The sequence below is a fragment of the Physeter macrocephalus genome, chromosome 5, assembly GCF_002837175.3.
Source record: "Physeter macrocephalus isolate SW-GA chromosome 5, ASM283717v5, whole genome shotgun sequence".
NCBI lineage: Eukaryota > Metazoa > Chordata > Mammalia > Artiodactyla > Physeteridae > Physeter > Physeter macrocephalus.
Genome location: NC_041218.1, coordinates 47,282,890 through 47,305,253, shown reverse-complemented (window position 1 = coordinate 47,305,253; position 22,364 = coordinate 47,282,890). Strand labels below are relative to the sequence as shown.

The window sequence follows — 22,364 nt, the reverse complement described above, 5'->3', positions numbered from 1 at the left end:
GTTTTTTCAGGAAGCTCCATACTGTTTTCCATAGTGGCTGCACCAATTTACATTCCCACCAACAGTGTACAAGGGTTCCCTTTTTTCTACATCCTCTCCAGCATTATTTGTAGACTTTTTGATGATAGCTATTCTAACAGGTGTGAAGTGATACCTCATTGTGGTTTTGATTTGTATTTTCTAATAATTAGCGATGTTGAGCACCTTTTCATGTGCCTGTTGGCCATCTGTAAGTCTTTTCTGGTAAAATGTCTATTCAGATTGTCTACCCATTTTTTAATTGGGCTTTTTTTTAATGTTAAATTGTATGAGCTGTTTGTATATTCTGGACATTAACCCCTTGTTGATTGAATCATTTGCAAATATTTTCTCCCATTATGTAGGTTGTCTTTTCATTTTTTCGATGGTTTCCTTTATGGTGCAAAAGCTTTTAAGTTTAATTAAGTCCCATTTGTTTATTTTTGCTTTTATTCCTTTTGCCTTAGGAGATTGACCCAAGAAAAAATATTGCTATGATTGATGTTAAAGAGTGTTCCCCCTATGTTCTCTTCTAGGAACTTTATGGTTTCCAATCTTACATTTAGGTCTCTAAACCATTTTGAGTTTATTTTTGTATATGATGTGAGGGAATGTTCTCATCTCATTGTTTTACATGTAGCTGACCAGTTTTATCAGCATCACTTGTTGAAGACATTGTCTTTTCTCCATTGTACTGTATATTCTTACCTCTTTTGTTGTAGATTAATTTACCATAGGTGCATGGGTCTATTTCTGGGTTCTGTATTCTGTTCTGCTGATCTATGTGTCTGTTTTTGTGCTGATACCATGCTGTTTTGATTACTGTGGCTTTGTAGTATAGTCTGAAGTCCAGAAGGGTTATACCTCCAAATTTGTTCTTTTTTCTCAAGGACTGCTTTGGCAATTCAGGGTCTATTGTGGTTCCATATAAATTTTAGGATTATTTGTTCTAGTTTTGTGAAAAATATCATGGGTATTTTTATAGGGATTGCATTAAATCTGTAGATTGCTTTGGGCAGTATGGCCATTTTAATAATATTTATTCTTCCAATCCAAGAGCATGGGATATCTTTCCATTTGTTTGAATCACCTTCAATTTCCATAATCAGTGTTCTATAGAGTATAGGTCTTTCACCTCCTTGGTTAAGTTTATTCCTAGGTATTCTATTTTTCTGACGATTTTAAATGGGATTTCTAAAACTTTCTCTAATATTTCATCATCAGTGTTACAGAAACACAACCGATTTCTATATATTAATCTTGTATACTTCCACCTTGCTGAATTCATATTATTATTGGTGGGGAGACTTTAGGGTTTTCTATATAATATCATGTCATCTGCAAATAGTGACAATTTTACCTTTTCCCTTTCAATTTGGATACCTTTTATTTCTTTTTCTTGTCTGACTGATGTGGCTAGGACTTCCAATGCTATTTTAAATCAAAGTGGTGAGAGTGGACATCTTTGTCTTGTTCCTGAATTTAGCAGAAAGGCTTTCAGCTTTTCACCATTGAGTATTATACTGGCTGTGGGTTTGTCATAAATGACCTTTATGATGTTGAAATATGTTCACCCACTTTGATGAGAGTTTTTATCATGAATGGATGTTGAATCTTGTCAAGTGCTTTTCCTGTGTCTATTGAGATAATCGTTGTTTTTTTTGTCTTTCCTTTCGTTAATGTGGTGTATCACTGATTTGCGTATGTTGACTCATCCTTGTGTCCTGGAATAAATTCAGTTTATCATGGTGTATGATCCTTTTAATGTATTGTTGGATTTAGTTTGCTAATATTTTGTTGAGGATTGTTGCATTTATATCAAAAATATTGGCCTGTAGTTTTCTTTTTTGTAGTGTCATCTGGTTTTGATATCAGGGTAATAGTGACCTCCTAGAATGAATTTGGGAGTGTTCCCTCCTCTTCAATTTTTGGAAATAGTTTAAGAAATAGGTATAAGTTCTTTATATGTTTGCTAGAATTCCTCTGTGAAGCTTGTCTGGTCCTGGACTTTTGTTTGCTGAGTTTTGTTTGTTTGGTTTGTTTTTGTTTTTATTAGATTCAATTTCACTTCACTTCTAGTGATCAGTCTGTTAAAATTGCCTGTTTCTCCTTGACTCAGTCTTGGTAGGCTATATGTTTCTAGAAATTTGTCCATTTCTTCTACATTGTCCAATTTGTTAGCATATAAATGTTCATAATATTCTCTTAGGATTTTCTGTATCTCTGTGCTATCAGTTGTTATTTCTCCTTTCATTTCTTATTTTATTTGGGTCTTTTCTCTTTTCCTCTTGGTGAGCCTGGCTGAAGGTTTATCAATTTTGTTTCTCTTTTCAAAAGACCAGCTCTTGGTTTCATTGATCTTTTCTTTTTTTTTTTAATCTTTTATTTCCTCTCCAATCTTTATTATTTCCTTCCTTCTGCTGACTTTGGGCTTTGTTTGTTCTTTTTCTAATTCCCTTAGGTGGTCTGTTAGGTTTTTTGAGATTTTTCTTATTCTCTGAGGAACGTCTGTATCACTATGAACTTTCCTCTTAGAACTGCTTTTGCTGCATCCCGGAGATTTTGGAAAATTGTGTTTTCATTTTCAGTTGGTCTTGAGGTATTTTCTGATTTCCTCTTTGACTTCATCATTGACCCATTGGTTTTTTAGTAGCATATTGTTTAGTCTCCACATGTTTCTTGTTCTCCCATTTTTCTTTCTGTAGTTGATTTCTAGTTTCATACTATTGTGGTCAGGAAAAATGCTTGATATAATTACTATCCTCAAGTTTGCTGAGGCTTGTTTTGTGAACTAGTATGTGATCTAGCCTAGAGAATGTTCTATAGGTACTTGAAAAGAATGTGTAGTCTGTTTTTTTGGCTGTAGTGTCCTGTAGATATCAATTAAGTCCAACTGGTCTGCTGTGTCATTTAGGACCTCTACTGCCTTATTGATTTTCTATCTGCATGATCTGCCCATTGTTGTAAGTAGGGTGTTAAAGTACCCCACTATTGTATTATTGTCAATTTCTCCCTTTATGTCTGTTAGTATTTGCTTTATGTATTTAGGTACTCCTGTATTGGGTGTATATGTTAATGAGTGTAATATCCTCTTCTTGTATTGATTCCTTTATCATTATATAATGCCCTTGTCTTTGTTTTAGCCTATTATTTTGTCTAACATGAGTATTGCTCCCCCTGCTATCTTGTCGTTTCCATGTGCGTGAAGTTTTTTTCCATCTCCTCACTTTCACTCTTAACGTGAGTTTTGCCCTGAAGTGAGTCTCTTGTAGGTAGCATATTGAAGGGTCTTGCTTTTTTATCCAGTAAGCCACCCCTTATCTTTTGATGGGAACATTTAGTCCACTGACATTTAAGATAATTATTGATCGGTATGTACTTATTGTCATTCCTTGTTTTCCAGTTTGTCCATTTCTTCTTTTTTTTGTCTCTCCTATTGTGATTTGATGCATTTCTTTATAGTATACTTGAGTTCCTTTCTTTTTGGTTTTTGTGTATCTATTGTAGGCTTTTGACTTGTGATTACCATGGAGTTCATATAAGTTGACCCATAATTATATCTACTTGCTTTAAACTGATAATCATTTAAGTTCAAACACATTCTAAAAGATCTAAATTTTTTACTCCTGATGTCATATTTTATATCTCCCTGCTTATCCCTTTACTGTTTATTGTAGTCACTTTTACAATTTTTTTATGATGGTTTTATTAAGTATATAACATACTGCATACTGTACATAAGAGGACTGTACAGTACAAATTTATGTTCAGTTTGACATGACAAAATGTCATTATTGAATTCCATCTTTTTTTTAATCCACATACTGGTTTAAGTGATCTTCAATCCTCAATATAGATTTGTCTTTCCTATTGTTATTTTCCCTTTCCTATAGATTCTTCTTTTCCATTTAGAGAAGACTCTTCAACATTTCTTTCAAGGTAGGCTTAGTATTACTGAATTCTTTCAGTTTTTTGCTTGTCTGAGAAATTCTTCTCTCCTTATATAATCTTCTCTCCTTGATAATCTTGCTGGGTTGAGTATCCTAGGTTGTAGGTTTTTCCCTTTCAGAACTTTGAATATATCATGCCACTCCTTCTAGCCTGCAAGGTTTCTGCAGAGAAATCAGATGATAGCCTTATGGCGGGGGGGTTCCCTTGTATATGACCCTGTTTTACACTTGCTGCCTTTAGAATTCTAACTTTTGCCCTTTTAATTATGATATGTCTTGGTGTGGGTGTTTGGGTTCATCTTGTTTGGGACCCTCTGTGCTTCCTGTACCTGGATATTTGTTTCCTTCTTTAGGTTTGGGAAGTTTTCAGCCATAATTTCTTCAAATACATCTTTGATTCCCTTCTCTCTTCTCCTTCTGGAACCCCTATAATGCAGATGTTGGCACATTTTATATTATCCCATAGATCTCATATGTTGCTTTCATTTTTTTTCATTTTCTTTCTGTCTGCTGTACTGATTTGATAATTTTCTTTTAATCTTCCAGATCATTTATGTGTTCTTCTGTGTCATTTAGTCTGCTATTCATTGCTTTTAGGGTGCTTTGTATCTCAAGTGAAATTATTTTTTTATAGTTTTTGTTAAAATGATCTGTGCTTAGATCAACTCTTTCTTCATTCAGTTAGCATTTTTATTACCAACTTTTTGACCTCATTGTCACCTCTGTTTCATTACTTTTTCAGGGGGGTTCTCTTGCTCTTTCAATTGGGAATAGTTCCTCTGCGTTTTCATTTTACTTAACTTTCTGTCTCAATGAATTTAGGTGAAACAGTTACCTATTGTGGTCTTGAAGGGGTGTTTTTATGTGGGAGCGTCCCTATGTAGACTTTGTGTGCCCAGTGTTTTTGGTGTGAGGACAGGTTTTGATGTGGATGCCAGTCATGTCTTCTTCAAGATGTGCTGGCCACTATCACCTTGATGGGGCTGTGGCTAGAATTGAAAGAGCTAGAGCCTGCAAAGGGTGTGATGCAGGACTTCCTCTCTGCTCAGTGGCCATCACACAGGGCAGGTGGCTGCTCCTAAGCTACTGGAGTGGATGCCCTGAGAGTTGGGCTCAAGCTGGCTCTGTTCCCTTTAATTGTATGTTTTTCCTTCTCCCTGCACTGGGGTTTGTGCACTTACAGAGGTCCAATGGCACCGCCTGTGTAGGCAGCTGCAGCTCTGCTCAGATGCAGCCCAAGGTCATGTCATTTCCCCATCGTGGTCATCCCAGATCTAGTGCAAGGTTGTGTTGTGGAGTGGGTGGGGCTGGAGCATTTGCTCAGCTAGCACTGGGGGTCATGGCATTATGGCTGTGGGAGTTGAAGCAGCTATGCTGCCATCAGACGTCTGGGCTGCTTCTGTAGTACTGTTTTAGTAAGTGCTAACAGTGGCTGCTGCTGGACCACCCCCCAGGTTTCTGGGCCACCTTTGCATCTCTAGATCGAGTCTTCTCCCAGGACCTGGCTGCCCTAGATCTAGTGCCAAGCTGTGGTGTGGAATGAGTGGGGCTGGGGTGTTTGCTCAGCTGGGACTGGAGAGTGTGGTGTCACCACCATGCTACGGCAGACCTCACTTTGCCCTGTCTGGTGGTAAGCAAGCACCTATGCACTCTTCACAACTGAAGTCTAGGCTTCTCCAGCCTTTCTGTCTGTCCTAGCAGTTCTCCAAGCAGCCAGGGGGGCTTGTCTCCTCTGTGTAGGAACCCCAGGACTGGGACACCCAGTCTGTGGTTCAACCCGCTCACTCCCCAGGGCAAGTATCCACCTGTCTGGTCTTCCTTTTCCTCTTAGTCCCCTCCCATGGGCTCTGTCCTGACCTGATGCTTTTTTTCCCCATCCTATGTGACTACATGGGAATCTTTCTTGCAGCCTTGGTTGTACATGAGTTCTCCTGCCAGTTTCCAGTTAGTTTTCCACAAGACTTGTTCCACATGTAGATGTATTTTTGATGTGTTTGTCGGGGAGGTAAGCTCCACGTCCTCTTACCCTGCCATCTTGATGACTTGTTTGATATTCACATATTAATCCTTTCCAGCTACCATCACTCTATGGACTGGGTCTCACTAAGGTAACCAATAGCCTCTATAATCCTGAATTTAAATGACAGTTTTTAGACCTTGTCTTTCCTGACCTTCACAGGCATTTGGCTGTCCTGTCCTCTCCCTCCTCCTTGAAACACCACCTTCCCTTGGTTTGATATTATGCTCTCTGGTTTCTTTCCTACATCTGGCCACTCCATCTCTGTCTCCTTTTTTATATCCTCCTCCATGTGACCTCCAAATAATGGATTTCCTCCAGGCTTGGGGCCTGGCCCTCTTCCCCAGAAGAACCTCATCTTTCCCTGGCCTCATTCATATGTCATTGAGCTGGGCCAGACCGCTCCACTGTGGAGCTGCTTACCTACTTGACACCTTCATCTGGACACCTCCTTTGTACCTCAAAGTGGGCACATCTCTCCAGGGTTCCCTAGCTCCATGAATGGTACAACTCTACATCCAGTTGTGCAAGTTAGTAACCTGGGGGTCAATCTTCATCTTCATATTCTGTCTATCACAGAGTTCTGTTTTATTCCCTAAATACCCTTAGAATGGGCTCCCTGGAACCTCTCCATATGTTCAGCACCACCGTCCTGATCTGAGCACCCATCATCTCTTCTCTGGCTCACTGCAGTGTCCTACTGACTGTCCCTTTACATGGCCTCTGGCCTCCTCCAATCCGCTTTCCTAGAGGAGCCAGAGTGGTCTTTTTACAATGCACATCTGATCACATCCCTCTTTGCTTCAAACTGTTCAATGACTTTCCATTGCTTTTAGGATAAAGACCAGAATACTTAACATGACCCACAGATATTTTATGGTCTAGTCTCCGCCTGTCTCCTCTGCCTCCTGTTGCTCCCTCTTTCACACTGTCTGAACCACAGGCCCATCCGCTTCTTGCCGTTCTTCAAGGGCACCATGTTTTTTCCTTCCTCAGAGCCTTTGCACGTGCTATTTCCCCACCTGGAACACTTTTAGCTGATGAACTCGTTATTCATCCTTCATGGCTCAGTTTAAATGCCACTTCCTTAGGGAGACCTTCCCTGAAACCTCATCTGTATTAGGTTCCCTTCTTAGATTAGGTTCCCTTCTTAGCTTTCCCCTTTCTAGCACTCATCATGATTGTAATTAAATAATTACTTGAATGATTTGTTTTCTTAACTGTGTCTTCCTCACTAGAGGGTACACCCATGAGGGCAGGTCCATTTTGCTCACCACTGGATTCTTGGTACCAGCATAGTGCCTGGCACACAAGCACTTTGTTGTTCAACAAATGAAGATATGGTGCTTTCCCTGGGGACTCAGCAGTGACCATGACACAGGCCCTACCCTCAAGGAGCTACAGTCTAGAGGAGACAGCCTCACAGGAAGCTATTATAATGGAGTGTGGTAAATGCTATAATTTACAATACCAGGTCATTGAACACTGCTAACTTCTGTCTTCGAAGACTGAGGGACTTCAGACCTCAAGTTCTTTTCGGACAGGGACAAGGCAGAAATAAATGTCAGTACAGATAATGAGTCCAAAGAGATGGTCCAAGGTCATCTGTGCCAGTGTGGCCCCAGGCAGAGCTGCTCCCTCATCTCCACTCCGCTACTGGCTCAACCCCTGGACAGGGCCAACACAGCCAGTACCCTCACAGAGCCCAGTCCCAGGGAGTCAGACACCTGGGATGAGCCAGGGACTGAAGTGAAGATACTCCTGGGCCAGCACCTGAGCCCTCCTCCTCGTCCTCCCTGACACCAATGCCTCTTTCAGGCTCTGCAGAGCATGCCTTGAAGATCAACACCTGGTCCTACACAAATAGTTCCTTGTGTAGGAACAGCAGTTGTCTGTTGGTAGGTGACAAAGGCCCATTTCAAGCTTGACGGACTTAAAGTAGCTGCATATCCTTACAACCGTCCTAACCAGCCCCTGAGAAGGGTGGAAGCCAGCTGTAGTCCACAGACTGTCCTGCAGCCTGGCCTCCCCTCCTCTCTGCTCCCCTCCTCTGCCTGCTGTCCTCAAACAACAGAGTCAGCAGGAAATGGGGTGGTTCTAGGAAAGGATCACAGGCTGAGGGTGGTTGGAGATTAACTAAAATCCCACTGGCTCTCCAGTGCCTTTGAGGGCTGAGGAGCGGGCTTCGGCCTCAAAGGCGCACATGCCACAGCCTCTCCATCGGTCTGCTTGGACCTGGGCTCTCTTCTCTAGGACAGTGTTTTCAAATGTTTTTCTGACTGTGACCTCAAACAAGAACATTTTACATTGTGAACCAGCATCCGTGTATACGTACACACCCACATCTGAAATGAGATTATGAAAGTATTTCACACTAGGCACAGAGCATTCTGGTATTCTGTCTCCGTTTCATTTTTTAAATAATGCTGGTTGCAACCCACCAAACCAATTTTATGATCCACTAACAAATCCTAAAGCGAAATTTAAAAAACGCTGTTCTGGGAGCCAAGGTCAGGGAGGTAGCTGTACCTTGATCTATTGTTTTTGGCTGTGAAATTCTTCTCCCCAGTCATGAAGAAAGGACTGTAGTTAATGAGAAACTACCCCCTGAGCTGAGGATTTGGCTCACAGTGAGGCCGCTCCGTGGATCTCAGGGCCCACAGTGGTAGCATGAACTCCTGTGGTCTCTGTCCTCACGGGGCCCCGGCTTTTGTGTCATGGTTCCCATGCAGGTCTGAGCCTCACACTCTGCTGGGCTGTCTCAGGCCAGGCCTGGGGTAGATAGCAAATTCCAGAGCACCTGGGGGTCTGGATTCAGGGACACAGGGCCCTCTGTTCTCAGCTCGGTTACATCAGTACTCTGAGGCAGTCAGGGACCTTTCTGTCCAGTTAACTGCTGTTTCCCTAGCACTTAACCCAGTGGTGTAACCATTGTCACTAATGGGACACACACACTCCCCCACCCCCGAATATGCTACAGGCCCAGTCCTACACCTCGGGCCTGTGTGTCCCGTAGGAGGCACAAGAAATGAAATGGGGCTCAACATTGCAGCAAAGCAGACCCCATGCCTTCCTTCTGCTAGCATAACAGAAACAGGAAGTGAAAAAAGAGTACAGTCAGCTCAAATACAGCCTGGAAGCCCAGAGAAGGAAAAGAACATGCTTCAAACTCTGGGCCAGCACGGCCATCGCCCAGGCTTATCAGTCCCAGAGTGATTAACTTTCAGTGGGAATCCCTTTCCCAGTCTGTCTGCCCCCGTGCAACCCAGAACAGTAGGCAGGACAGGGGGGCTAGGGAGGAGAGCCCTGACTATGGAGTCATAGTCTGGGCTGAATTCCAGCTTCTCCTCTTAGGTGTGACCTTGGTCTGGGCCTCAGTTTCTACATCTGTGAAATGGAGACAATACTACCTACATTACAGATTGTTGGAAAGATAGGAAATAAATGGACATTGCCCTGCATTGTGCATGGCACATAGTAAATGGTGCTGAGTAAGTAATTGTTGTTGTTATCATTACAAGTGGTAGATCGGTCTTACCAAATCTCCATTATGCCAGTGTTCTTCTGTAATGCATCTGCCAACTGGGCGATCCCCTTGGCTGTAATCTGGTTCTGGATAAGCCTGAAAGAAGAATATATCTTTTGTATCAAGTAATACTGGATTAAATCTGCCCACTTCATTAGGGAGTTGGAAGGATATGATGGGATAAGAGACAGGGTCAGGGGAAGAACTGAGTCCCCTTAACTTTCAATCTTGCTGAGATTGTGTCGATCAGATCCATGAGAATAAAGAACATGCTTTAAAATGTTTAATTTTTCTGATGGGCAGAAGACCTAAATAGACATTTCTCCAAAGAAGACATACAGATGGCCAATAGGCACATGAAAAGATGCTCATCATCGCTAATAATTAGAGAAATGCAAATTAAAACAACAATGAGGTATCACCTCACACCAGTCAGAATGACCATCATCAAAATGTCTACAAACAATAAATGCTGGAGAGGGTGTGGAGAAAAGGAAACCCTCCTACACTGTCGGTGGGAATGTAAATTAGTACAGCCACTATGGAGAACAGTATGGAGATTCCTTACAAAACTAAAAACAGAGCTACCATATGATCCAGCAATCCCACTCCTGGGCATATATCCAGAGAAAACCATAACTCAAAAGGATATGTGCACCCCAATATTCACAGCAGCACTATTTACAATAGCCAAGACATGGAAGCAACCTAAATGTCCATCAACAGATGAATGGATAAAGAAGATATGGTATATATATACAATGGATTATTAGCCATAAAAAAGAATGAAATCATGCCATTTGCAGCAACATGGATGGACCTAGACATTACCATACTAAGCAAATTAAGTCATTAAGAGATAGACAAATACCATACGATATCACCTATATGTGAAATCTGAAATACGACACAAATGAACATATCTACGAAACAAAAACAGACTCACAAATAGAACCGACTTGTGGTTGCCAAGGGGGAGGGAAGGTTTGGGAGTTTGGGATTAGCAGATGCAAATTATTATATATAGGATAAACAACAAGGTCCTACTGTATAGCACAGGGGACTGTATTCAAAATCCTGTGATAAACCATAATGGAAAAGAATATATATATGTATAACTGAGTTACTTTCCTGTACAGCAGAAATGAAATACAACACTGTAAATCCACTATACTTAAGTAAAAATTTTTTAAATGTTTAACTTTTCTGTGTATTTTTATAGTGAGCATAATATATCTGTATATTCATATGTAGGTAATTTAATACATGAACATATATGTATGCATGTGTGCTTGACATTTTTCACTGCAGGGGTGCCCAATCAAAAATGTTTGGAGACTACCAGTCTGAACAACAAATTCTAAGGAACACATCTGGGGAACAGGCAGTCTGATGTCTCCTTCCAGATGGCTGGAGAAAGGCAAGGCCATTTTTAAAGTTAAGTATCTTTTAAAGAGCTGGCCCTTCTCTTCTTTGGGGGAAACAAAGGCTTCCAAGATGGTACCGTGTCCTCTCCAACATCTGAGAGGGAGGGAGGAAGAACACTTCTGCTGCTACTCATGGGTCCCAGTGGAAAAGCATCAGTAGTGGGGCCTCTAAGAGTATACCCCATTATGTTGGGTGGCATTGATTCTAATGAAGCAAAGATTTCAGATATAGCCGGGAAGCCTGGGCAATTCCCAAATTGCTCCCCTGGGAAGCCATGCTTCTAACCCACCCAGGAAAGAGCAGCACAAGTCAGTGATATGTCTGTGCTTTATCACAGGTTCACTCCTCACCCCCCAGCTAGTTGTAGCATAAGGCTACTACTGAACTTGACCTTCAGAAATTCTGAGCACTGATCCAAGAAGGTAGCTGTGTACCAGGAAGATAATGACCTATATTACTGTGACTAATGAGATTACAGAAATTAAGCCAGTCCCTTAAGGAGGCAGTATAGCATGGTAGTTAAAAGCTCTCCTCATATACATACACCCACTCCCCACTTCTCAGCTGCAGATCCTTGAAGAAATAAACTTAAGCTTTCTATTCCTCAGCTGCCTGATCTATAAAATGGGAATAACTATAAGAGAACCCCGCTACCCTGGGTGTGTGAGGTTTCAATAGGAGGATGTGTATGAAGTAGTTCTCATCATTTCTACCATGGCGCCCAGGGGAAGGCAGCTCTTGTCACAATTCCTGCCCAAGCACACAGGACTCGGTGACTGTGCTGCAGCCAGGACCCAGTGAGCCCTGCCACATCTCTCAAAGACTGGGGCCCCCTGGGCTGAGTGGCAGAGGTGAGACCTTCTGGTAAGCACAACCACAGTGTGACTTGGACATTTTTGCAAAAGGAGCAAAAATAGAACCTGGAAGTGGGCACTGAGTCCTGCATTCAGTTAAATTCTGCTGTTTCCTCATCACCCCTTCCACGGGTGCAACCACTGGCACCACCTACACCTTGCTGGGGGGAGGGTGAGCTGCCTGAAGCCTAGACCTGGCAAGAGGCTGGGTAGGAGGAGAAGTAAAAAGCCTGGCAGTGCTCAGGCACATATGCCCACTGGCTACCTTCACTGCAGCCAGTGTAGTCTGTGCTGGCACAAAGAGCTAAGACTCACTCTCTAGCCCTGTTCTAGCTCTGTTCTTGTGGAGGGGCTGGCCTGACACCTAGGGAAGGGCATAAAAGAAAGTCTACAGGTCAGAAAGAAAAGGAATAAAACAAAAAAAAACATGTAAAAATAGCACACTCCGGTTTTTTTTGTTTTTACAGAAATTGACATGGTGATCTAAAATTCACATGGAAATGCCAGGGACCCAGAATAGTCAAAACAATATTGAGAAAGAACAAAGTTGGAAGACTCACATTTCCTGGTTTCAAAACTTATTACAAAGTTACAATAATCAGGACAGTGTGGTCCTGGCATGATGATAAACATATGGCTCGATGAACTAGAATAGAAGGTCCAGAAATAAACTCACACATTTATGGTCAACTGATTTTTGACAAAAGTGTCAGGGCCACTCAAAATGGAAAGACTTTTCAACACCTGGTGGTGGGACAACTGGATATCTACATGCAATAAAATGAAGCTGGACCCCTAACACCTCATACCATACACAGAAGTGAACTCCAAATGGACCAAAGACCTAAATGTAAGAGCAATACTATAACACTTAAAGGAAATCTTTGTGACCTTGGATTAGCCAATGATTTCTTACTAAGATAGCTAAAGCACAAGCAACTAAACAAAAAATAGATAAATTGGACTTTATCAAAATTAAATACTTCGGTGCTTCAAAGGCCACTCTCAAGAAAGTGAAAAACCTCACAGAAAGAGAGGAAATATTTGCAAATCGTGTCTCTAGTAAATGTCTAGCACCCAGAATATATAAAGAACTCTAACAACTCAGCAATAAAAAGGCATATAACCCAATTTACAAATGGACAAAGGATGTGGAGACAGTTCTCTAAAGAAGATACACAAATGGCCAATATGCACATGAAAAGACACCCAACACTGTTAGCAGTCAGGGAAATGCAAATCAAAACCATGATGAGGGAGACGCAAGAGGGAGGAGATACGGGGATATATGTATATGTATAACTGATTCACTTTGTTTTAAAGCAGAAACTAACACACCATTGTAAAGCAATTATACTCCAATAAAGATGTTAAAAAAAAAAAAAAACCATGATGAGATACCACTTCACACCCACTAGGATGGCATTACCCAAAAAGATAGACAATAGCAAGTGCTGGTGAGGACGTGGAGAAATGGGGACCTTCATACATGACTGGTGGAAATGTAAATAGCACAACCACTTTGAAAGACAGTTTGGCATTTAACACAGAGTGACCATATGACCCAGCAATTCTATTCCTAAGTATATACCCAAGAGAAATGAAAACATATGTTCACATACAAACACGTGCGTGAATGTTCACAGTACCATTATTCATAATAGACATAAAGTAGAAACAACCCAAATGTCCACCAACTGAAGAATGGACAAACAAAACATGGACTGTCCATACAATGGAATATCATTCAGCCATAAAAAGCAATGAAGTACTGATATATGCTACAATGTAGATGAACCTTGAAAACTTACGCTAGTGAAAGAACACAGAAACAAAAGGTCATATATTATATGACTGTATTTCTATGAAATGCCCAGAATAGGCAAATCCATAGAGACTGGAAGTAGATTAGCAGATGCCAGGGACTAAGGGAGGAGAAGGATGGGGAGTGATTACTTAACGTGTACAGGTTTCTGGCAGGTAGGAGAGGTAGGTAGTTTTGTAAAATATTCTAGAATTAGATAGTGGTGATGGTTGCACAACCTTATAAATATGCTAAAAACCACTGAACTGTACACTTCAAAAGCATGACTTTATGATATGTGAATCTCAAAAAATATATTTTTTAAAAAGCACAGTGTTGAAATCTGAATTACCATAAATGTTTCAACGTCTGGTTGACTTTCAACATCTCTGCCAAGCTCTCTGCCACTTCATCATCAAGTTCATTTTTGGTGAGCCTGGAAAAGAAAGGAAGTGTCGACACAGGGCAGCCCTACCTGGCACCCACTCTCCACTGAGTTCACAGAAGCAGGATCCCAGCCCCTGCTGCATCTCCAGCTTATGCTGCTAATCACTTGCTGAGAACCCAGCTAACAGCCAGGCTCCAAGCCAGCCTCTGAGCCCCGCAGACAATAAATGGAGGTTCATTTCTAGTGCAAACCCTTCATCCAAGCTCCTACTTCTTAGCCCTGCTGCTGCGGGGGGAGCCCATACTCCCTCCCTCCCCATCCTTGCTGAGCCCTCAGATCTCTCAGAAGATGGGCCCACAGAAAGCGAGGGGCCAGTGCCTGCTTCTCAGGTCTCCTCCAGCCATTAAGATCCCTTGAACACCACGACAGTGTGTTACTAAACTCAGTCAGATGAAGACCTAGAAAAGCCTGCCAACTGCGTGTTAAAATGTGTTCATCACTTTGCTCCAAGGCCAGTTATGAAGGACCCGAGTTCTGTGACTGAAAGTTCAGGAAGTCTCTCAGTTGTTCGTAAAAGCAGGAAGTGGTCTGGATAAAGCACAGAGAGCTAGAAGCTCCTGGTTGTAAAGAGGATTAAACCCTGTTGTGCCAGTGGATGAAAGAATAAATAAGGAAGGAGAAAGGAATATAAAGAACATTTTAAAAATCATTCCTTGAAGGGCAATTTGGTAGTGTCTATCCACATTTTAAATGTGTTTCACTTTGGGCCAACAATTCGACGTCTAGAAATCCACCTTATGGCGTGCAAAGACATTACACACAGGTTCTATACGTGCAGTATTGGTTGCAGTCTTTTCGGTCATAATGTAAGATGTGAACAAATTTCAGTATCAGTAGAGGCAGCCAGTAAAATACATTGTGAGTGTACCTTCAAGGGACACTGTGCAACCTTTAGAGAGAATGAGGTAGGATGAAGAAAGAGGCAGAAAAGCATGGGGCTCAAGATGCTCTGAGCAAGACATGCCGGCTGGCAATGGCTTACTAGCAGGGCGACCACAGCACGTGGTTGAACTTCTCTGGGCCTGAGTTTTCTCACCAGCAAATGTGGACAGTAATGGTACAGCCCTCATAACACAGTTGTGAGAATGAGTTAATACATGGAAAAGGCTGAGAACAATGTGTGATGTACAGTGAGTACTCAAGAGATTTTGGGGATGGACATTATTATCCACCTAGACCTGTGGTTCTCAACTGGGGTGACTTCCCCTCCAGGGGACACTTGCCAATGTCTGGAGACAATTTCGATTGTCATAATTAGGGGTTACTATTGGTATCTAATGGGTAGAGGCCAGGGATTCTGCTAAACATCTTACAATGCACAGGACAGCCTCTCACAGAATTATTTGGACCAAAATGTCAACAGTGTTGAGATTGAGAAACCCTGACATAAAAGAACATGTCAAATATGTACAATATATGGTTGAGATTTTTTTTTTTAGTCACTTGCTAAATGCTATTCAGTTTCATAAGAAAAGTGATATTTATTTGAATATACATTCAAATGCTAGAAATAAAAGATTATATTTAGAAAGCATGAGGGAGGAGGTTCTTTCACTTCCTACTTTCCCAACTTCAGTGTCTTATATTTTTTTCAAAAAAGCATGTATTACTTTTCAAAATCTTTTAAAAGATTTTTTGAGGGGAAAAGGAAAATGCATTTAGTGGCCAGCAGGTCTAGTATCTGAATTCTCATAATGATGACATTTTCATTGACTAATTTAGCCAATATCTCATGCGGAGGATACAGAGACATGTAATATAACTTCCTTTCCCGGAAGCAATTTGTGATACAGGCAAGTAAATAAATAAAAATACGGTAAATGACCAAAAACAGGAACAACCAAAAGAAAGAATAAAAGCATCACTTTCAGAAGGTAACATACAGTTAACTAGTGGCCCTGGAGTGCAGAGAGGGAGTGAGGGCTGTGGGCTTCCCGTGACCGGTGAGCTGGAGCATGAAGGCCAAGTCCTGATGTGACTACCTGGGGACAGAGGAGGCTGCACGGGGGATAGGCAGTTTAAGAAGAAGAAGGGAGAAAGTTTTGAGACAAATGCATGAAAGTTGGACTCCTCAAGGCAAATCTGAGGGTGTTCCGAGGATATCCTGACAGAATAGCTAGCCTTCTGGTTTTCCCGAGGCCTAGGGTGGGCAAAGAAGGCTAAGGTCTCAAACTCATGTTCCTGGGACCCATTCCACCCATTCTGTACTTGTTTGTGCTTCTGGGAATGGCTATTTTCTTCTCTAGGAGGAAATGAAATTATAAACCTTCCTTTGAGGAAAGGCCTAGAGCCTTTACAATGGAGAGGCAGTCTTTCAGTTAAGATTCCGGGCTGTGCACAGTCTTTGGAAAACTCCCTGAGACCAAACCGTTCAAAATGACTCTGGTTATTACCAGAATATTCTCAGAGACGCATTCTGCTGCAGGGCCCACGCGAGGCTCTTTCCTCCTTCTGTAGAAATGCCATTGAATGCAAGACTAGGAAGGAAAAACAATTGGGGTAGGTTATTAAAAACACGTATACATTTGGCTTTGGTTTCAGCAACTAAAACAGCTGGCAAGACTCCACCTGGAGGTGGTTCCTGCCTGGGCTGACTTGAAGCAGGAAGCGTTAAGTGCCGGCCTCACCAGCAGCCACTCAGCCTTTGCTGCTCCAGAGCCCAGGACGAGGACAATCACCAGACTGCTCGAGGAGAGGCCAGACAGGAAACGGAACATGGCAAGACCTGGTCACACGGGCTGAGGAGGCCTGGCGAGCTCTGCTTCGGAGGCTGACACCTTACAGGCGCCTGTCAGTGAGGCCTGGAGAAGTTTCCTCTGTTCTTGTAAGGAAGGAACTCTGCTACTGCCCCCACCGTATTAAACCCTTTGTCAGTGACAGGAAGGACACGGGCAACCAGGAGACCCCCGAGTCTCAGAGATTTGGCCAGAGGCCTAAAGGAGGGCCAGGGAGGACCAAGTCTGTTTACAGAGGTGAAGGGTCCCCTCTTGTCCCAGCACCATCCTGAGAAATGAGGAAGGGGCAGGAATCTGCAGCCCAGTGTCTCTTTCAGTTTCGTCTGGACTGAAGAATTCCTCCCCAACCCCCAAGGGGCACGGGAAGACTGCAGAAGGGCTGGCAATGTCTAGTCTTGATCTGACTGGCGTGTGCACATGTCACATCACGGAGCTGAAAACTTAAGCATAATATACTTAACTGTATGCCTCTTCTGTGTCGATAAAAACGTTTTTAAAAAGAAAAAGAAAAACCACACCCACAAATACCTTCCCTGTTAGGAATGCCAGCCACCCTCTTTCCCCTGGCTCCTCCTCTGGTAAAACAAGAGGAACACGGAGTGACCAGGTTGGCCCTGAAGACAGCAGGTATCAGAAGGCAGCAGTTACCTCAAGTTAGTCAAGCTTGGGTGGTTCCTCAGAGCCTCTGCGAAGGCCCTTGCTCCTTCATCACCGATCTGATTGCCCCACATCCTGAGGGCAGAGGCAAGACAGTGAAAGTTACCTCATGCTCATCCCTTATTTTCTGCTCATGGCCATGGCATGTATACTCAACAGGCAGATGTTTCTGCTCCATCCCTGGAGCTGTGGCCTGGAGATGAATCCCTCCACCAGCCCCTTAGTGAGCTGCTCGGGAGGCAAAAAAGCAGTAGAAGGCTTGTGAACAGAAGTCCAATCAGACAGCTGCACAATTAGAAACCAAGTCTCACCCCTGAGCTTTTGGAGAGCTGTCAGTCAGAGCCTAAGCTCACAACTATCCCTGAAATATCACCTGCAGGATATACAGGTTGGCGGCAGCTTGAAAGGAAGGCCTGTAGCGGTGCCAGACTCCCAATATCCATTTGACCCTGTGCAGGGGTGCCGGACATTCTTGAAGACATAGTCGGTCTTACATGAAGCAAAGATCAGAAAGCACACTGAGAAAACTTATCAGCAATTTCCCTGGTATGTAAAGAGGAGGTGACCAAACCATGCTGTTCAGATTGTTGCAGTTTTGGTGGGGAGGTGCAATGACGAGCCGTATTCTCTCCCCCACAGTAGAAAGCCTTAGAGGATCTGGCTAAATCGAGGGTCTGCATGGTAAGACGTTGGGCTCCCATCCTGGCCCTGCCCCCCACCACCTGGGCGTGCTTGGGTAATGCGTAGTCTCTGAAGTCTTAGTCTCCTCATCTATAAAGCAGGAATAAGAAGAGCATTTCCTCATAGAGTTGTTGTGAGGATTAAGTGAGTTAATATATGCGAAGCACTCCAAACAGTGCTGAGCCTATAAAAAGAGTCAGCTATTCCTAAAAGGCTGAGGGTCACTGTCTACAGAAAGCAAGCCTGCCAGGCCTACCACAGAACTGGGGCTGCCTCAGCTACACGCTCTCACCAGGCAAGCGGCCTGCTGACGTCCCTGCTGGTATGGCTTCTAAAACCCCAGAATGAGAGTTTTCAGCATTTTGCATAAAAAGTGTATGTACTAGATACAACTGCATGGTATCAAACTTTTAATAAAGTGGAAAACTACTCATGACATGAGATTAAGTGAAAAAAGGTAGAATAAAATTCTGTACAGATAGTTTGACATCTACCATATTAAAAAAAATAGTATAGAGAGAACATACACTGCATGAGAGCAAGAAAGCTTACCTGACCTCAAGTGTTGACAATAATTATTTCTGAGAAGATGATCTCCATTATACTGTTCATATTTTCCATAGTTGACAAATAAAATTATCTGTTTCTTTTAGAATTAGAGAAGAAATTATAACTATGAAAAGCTATAGTCTCCTGAATCAAAACCATAATGAAATATCACCTCACACCCATATGGATGGTTACTATCAAAACACCAGAAAATAACAAGTTGTTGGTAAGGATGTGGAGAAATTGGAACCCCTGTGCACTGTTAGTAGGAATGTAAAATGGTATAGCTGCTGTAGAAAACAATATGGTGGTTCCTCAAAAAATTAAAAATAGAATTACCATGTGATCCAGCAATTCCACTTCTGGGTATATACCCAAAAGGATTTAAAGCAGAGTCTCAAAGAGATATATGTACACCCATGTACACAGCAGCATTCTTCACAAGAGCTAAAAGGTGGAAACAATCCAAGTGTCTATTGACAGATGAATGGATAAACAACTGTGGTATATATATAGAATGGTCTATTACACCGCCTTAAAAAGGAAGGAAAATCTGACACATGCTACAACATGGATAAACCTTGAGGACATCATGCTAAGTAAAATAAGCCAGTCACAAAAGGAGACAAATACTGTATGACTCCACTTATATGACTCCCTACAGTAGTCAAATTCACAGGAACAGAGGATACTATAGAAAGGTGGTTGCCAGGGCTGAGGGGAGAGGAGAATGAGTTTCTGTTTTGCAAGATAAAGTTCTGGAGATGGATGATGGTGATGGTTGCACAACTATACGAATATGGTTGCACAACTATATGAATGTACTTAATGCCACTGAACTGTACACTTAAAAGGTTAAGATGGTAACTTTTATGTTATGTGTATTTTCAATAAAAAATTGAATAAAAAAAGCCTCCAGAGACAAGGTGGCAGAGTAGAAGGATGTGAGCTCACCTCTTTTTACGAAAACACCAAAATTACAACTAAATGATGAACAACCATTGATGAAAAAATGCTGGAACCTACCAAACAAGATGTCCTACATCCAAAGACAAAGAAGAACCCATATCGAGACAGTTTGAGGTGTGCAATCGTGATAAAATCAAATCCCATACCTGCCAAGTGGGCAACCCACAAACTGGAAAACTATCACAGAAGTTCTCCCACAGGAGTGAAATTTCTGAGCTTAACGTCAGGCTCCCCAGCCTGGGGGTCTGGCAATGGGAGGAGGAAGAGCCCCAGAGAATCTGCCTTTGAAGGCCAGTGGGATTTGATCACAGGAATTCCACAGGACTGGGGAAAACAGAAACTCCACTCTTGGAGGGCGCACACAAGGTCTTGTGCACACCAGGACCCAGGGGAAAAAAGCAGTGACCTCTCCTAAGAGCCTAGGCCAGACCTATATGCTGGTGTTGAAGGGTCTCCTGCAAAGGCAGGGGGCGGCTGTAGCTCACTGTGGGGACAAAGACACTGGTGGCGGTAGTTCTTGGGAGTACTCATTCGTGTGAGCCCTCCTGGAGGCTGCCATATTTTCACCAACACCTGGCCCCACCCAACAGCGTGTAGGCTCCAGTGCTGGGTCACCTCAGGCCAACCAAGTGGGAACACAGCCCCACCCATCAGCAGACAGGCTGCTTAAAATTTTCCTGACCACACAACTGCCCACTGAGCACACCCCCTGACACAGCCCTGTGCATCAGAGGGACAAGACCCAGCTCCACCCACCAGTGGGCAGGAACCAGTCCCTCCCACCAGGAAGCCTGCACAAGCCTCTTAGACCAGTCTCATCCACCAGGGGGCAGACAGCAGAAGCAACAAGAACTACAACCCTGCAGACTGTGGAACGGAAACTGCAATCACAGAAAGTTGGACAAAATGAGACAGCAGAGGAATATTTCCCAGATGAAGGAACAAGATAAAACCTCAGAAGAACAACTAAGTGAAGTGGAGATAGGCAATCTACCCAGGAAAGAATTCAGAGTAATGATAAGAAAGATGATCCAAGATCTTGGAAAAAGAATGGAGGCACAGATTGAGAAGATACAAGAAATGTTTAACAAAGACCTAGAAGAACTAAAGAACAAACAGACAAACAGTAAAATAACAAATAAAAAATACAGTAGAAGGAATCAATAGTGGGATAAGTGAGGCAGAAGAACAGATAAGTGAGTTGGAAGCCAGAATGGTGGAACTCACTGCCATGGAACAGAATAAAGAAAAAAGAATGAAAAGAAATGAAGACAGTCTTAAAAGACCTCTGGGACTACATTAAATGCACCAACATTTGCATTATAGGGGTCCCAGAAGGAGAAGAGAGAGAGAAAGGACCTGAGAAAATATGTGAAGAGATAATAGCTGAAAACTTCCCTAACGTGGGAAAAGAAACAGTCACCCAAGTCCAGGAGGCGCAGAGAGTCCCAGACAGGATAAACCCAAGGAGGAACACCCCAAGACACATAGTAATCAAATTGACAAAAATTAAAGAAAGAAAAAATATTAAAAGCAACAAGGGAAAAATGACAACATACAAGGGAACTCCCATAAGGGTATCAGCTGATCTCTCACCAGAAACTCTTCAGGCCAGAAGGGAGTGGCATGATATATTTAAAGTGATGAAAGGGAAGAACCTGTCTTAAAAGACCTCTGGGACTACATTAAATGCACCAACATTTGCATTATAGGGGTCCCAGAAGGAGAAGAGAGAGAGAAAGGACCTGAGAAAATATGTGAAGAGATAATAGCTGAAAACTTCCCTAACGTGGGAAAAGAAACAGTCACCCAAGTCCAGGAGGCGCAGAGAGTCCCAGACAGGATAAACCCAAGGAGGAACACCCCAAGACACATAGTAATCAAATTGACAAAAATTAAAGAAAGAAAAAATATTAAAAGCAACAAGGGAAAAATGACAACATACAAGGGAACTCCCATAAGGGTATCAGCTGATCTCTCACCAGAAACTCTTCAGGCCAGAAGGGAGTGGCATGATATATTTAAAGTGATGAAAGGGAAGAACCTACAGCAAAGATTACTCAACCTGGCAAGGATCTCATTCAGATTAATCAAAAGCTTTACAGACAAGTAAAAGCTAAGAGAATTCAGTACCACCAGACCAACTTTGCAACAAATGTGAAAGGAACTCCTCTAGGTGGGAAAGAAACCAGCAACTTAAAACAACCTTGTACATATATAGACTGCCATATCAAAACCTCATGGGAGGCAGAAATAGAGACACAGATGTAGAGAACAAACGTATGGACACCAAGGGGGGAAAGTGGCGGGGGGTGGTGGTTGTGGTGTGATGAATTGGGTGATTGGGATTGACATGTATACACTGATGTGTATAAAACTGATGACTAATAAGAACCTGCTGTATACTAGGAATAAACCTACCTAGGGAGACAAAAGACCTGTATGCAGAAAACTATAAGACACTGATGAAAGAAATTAAACATGATACCAACAGATGGAGAGATATACCTTGTTCTTGGATTGGAAGAATCAATATTGTGAAAATGACTATACTACCCAAAGCAATCTACAGATTCAATGCAATCCCCATCAAATTACCAATGGCATTTTTTACGAAACTAGAACAAATCATCTTAAAATTTGTATGGAGACACAAAAGACCCCAAATAGCCAAAGCAGTCTTGAGGGAAAAAAACGGAGCTGGAGGAATCAGACTTCCTGACTTCAG

General features: G+C 42.4%; 1 protein-coding gene across 4 annotated transcripts in view; it reads right to left on the bottom strand.

Moving 5' to 3' along the window:
• NOD1 (nucleotide binding oligomerization domain containing 1) overlaps window positions 1-22,364 on the bottom strand; it is an 88,415-nt gene that overhangs the window by 3,641 nt on the left and 62,410 nt on the right. Inside the window, exons 9-13 of one of the 4 annotated variants that reach the window (XM_055084937.1) lie at window positions 17,429-17,512; window positions 16,439-16,522; window positions 13,950-14,033; window positions 9,524-9,607; window positions 4,298-4,394 (exon numbers count right to left, since the gene is read on the bottom strand). In XM_055084937.1, the coding sequence (XP_054940912.1) occupies window positions 4,298-4,394; window positions 9,524-9,607; window positions 13,950-14,033; window positions 16,439-16,522; window positions 17,429-17,512 (433 nt within the window). The other 3 variants (XM_055084936.1, XM_024128816.3, XM_028489925.2) reach the window with 3 other exon arrangements.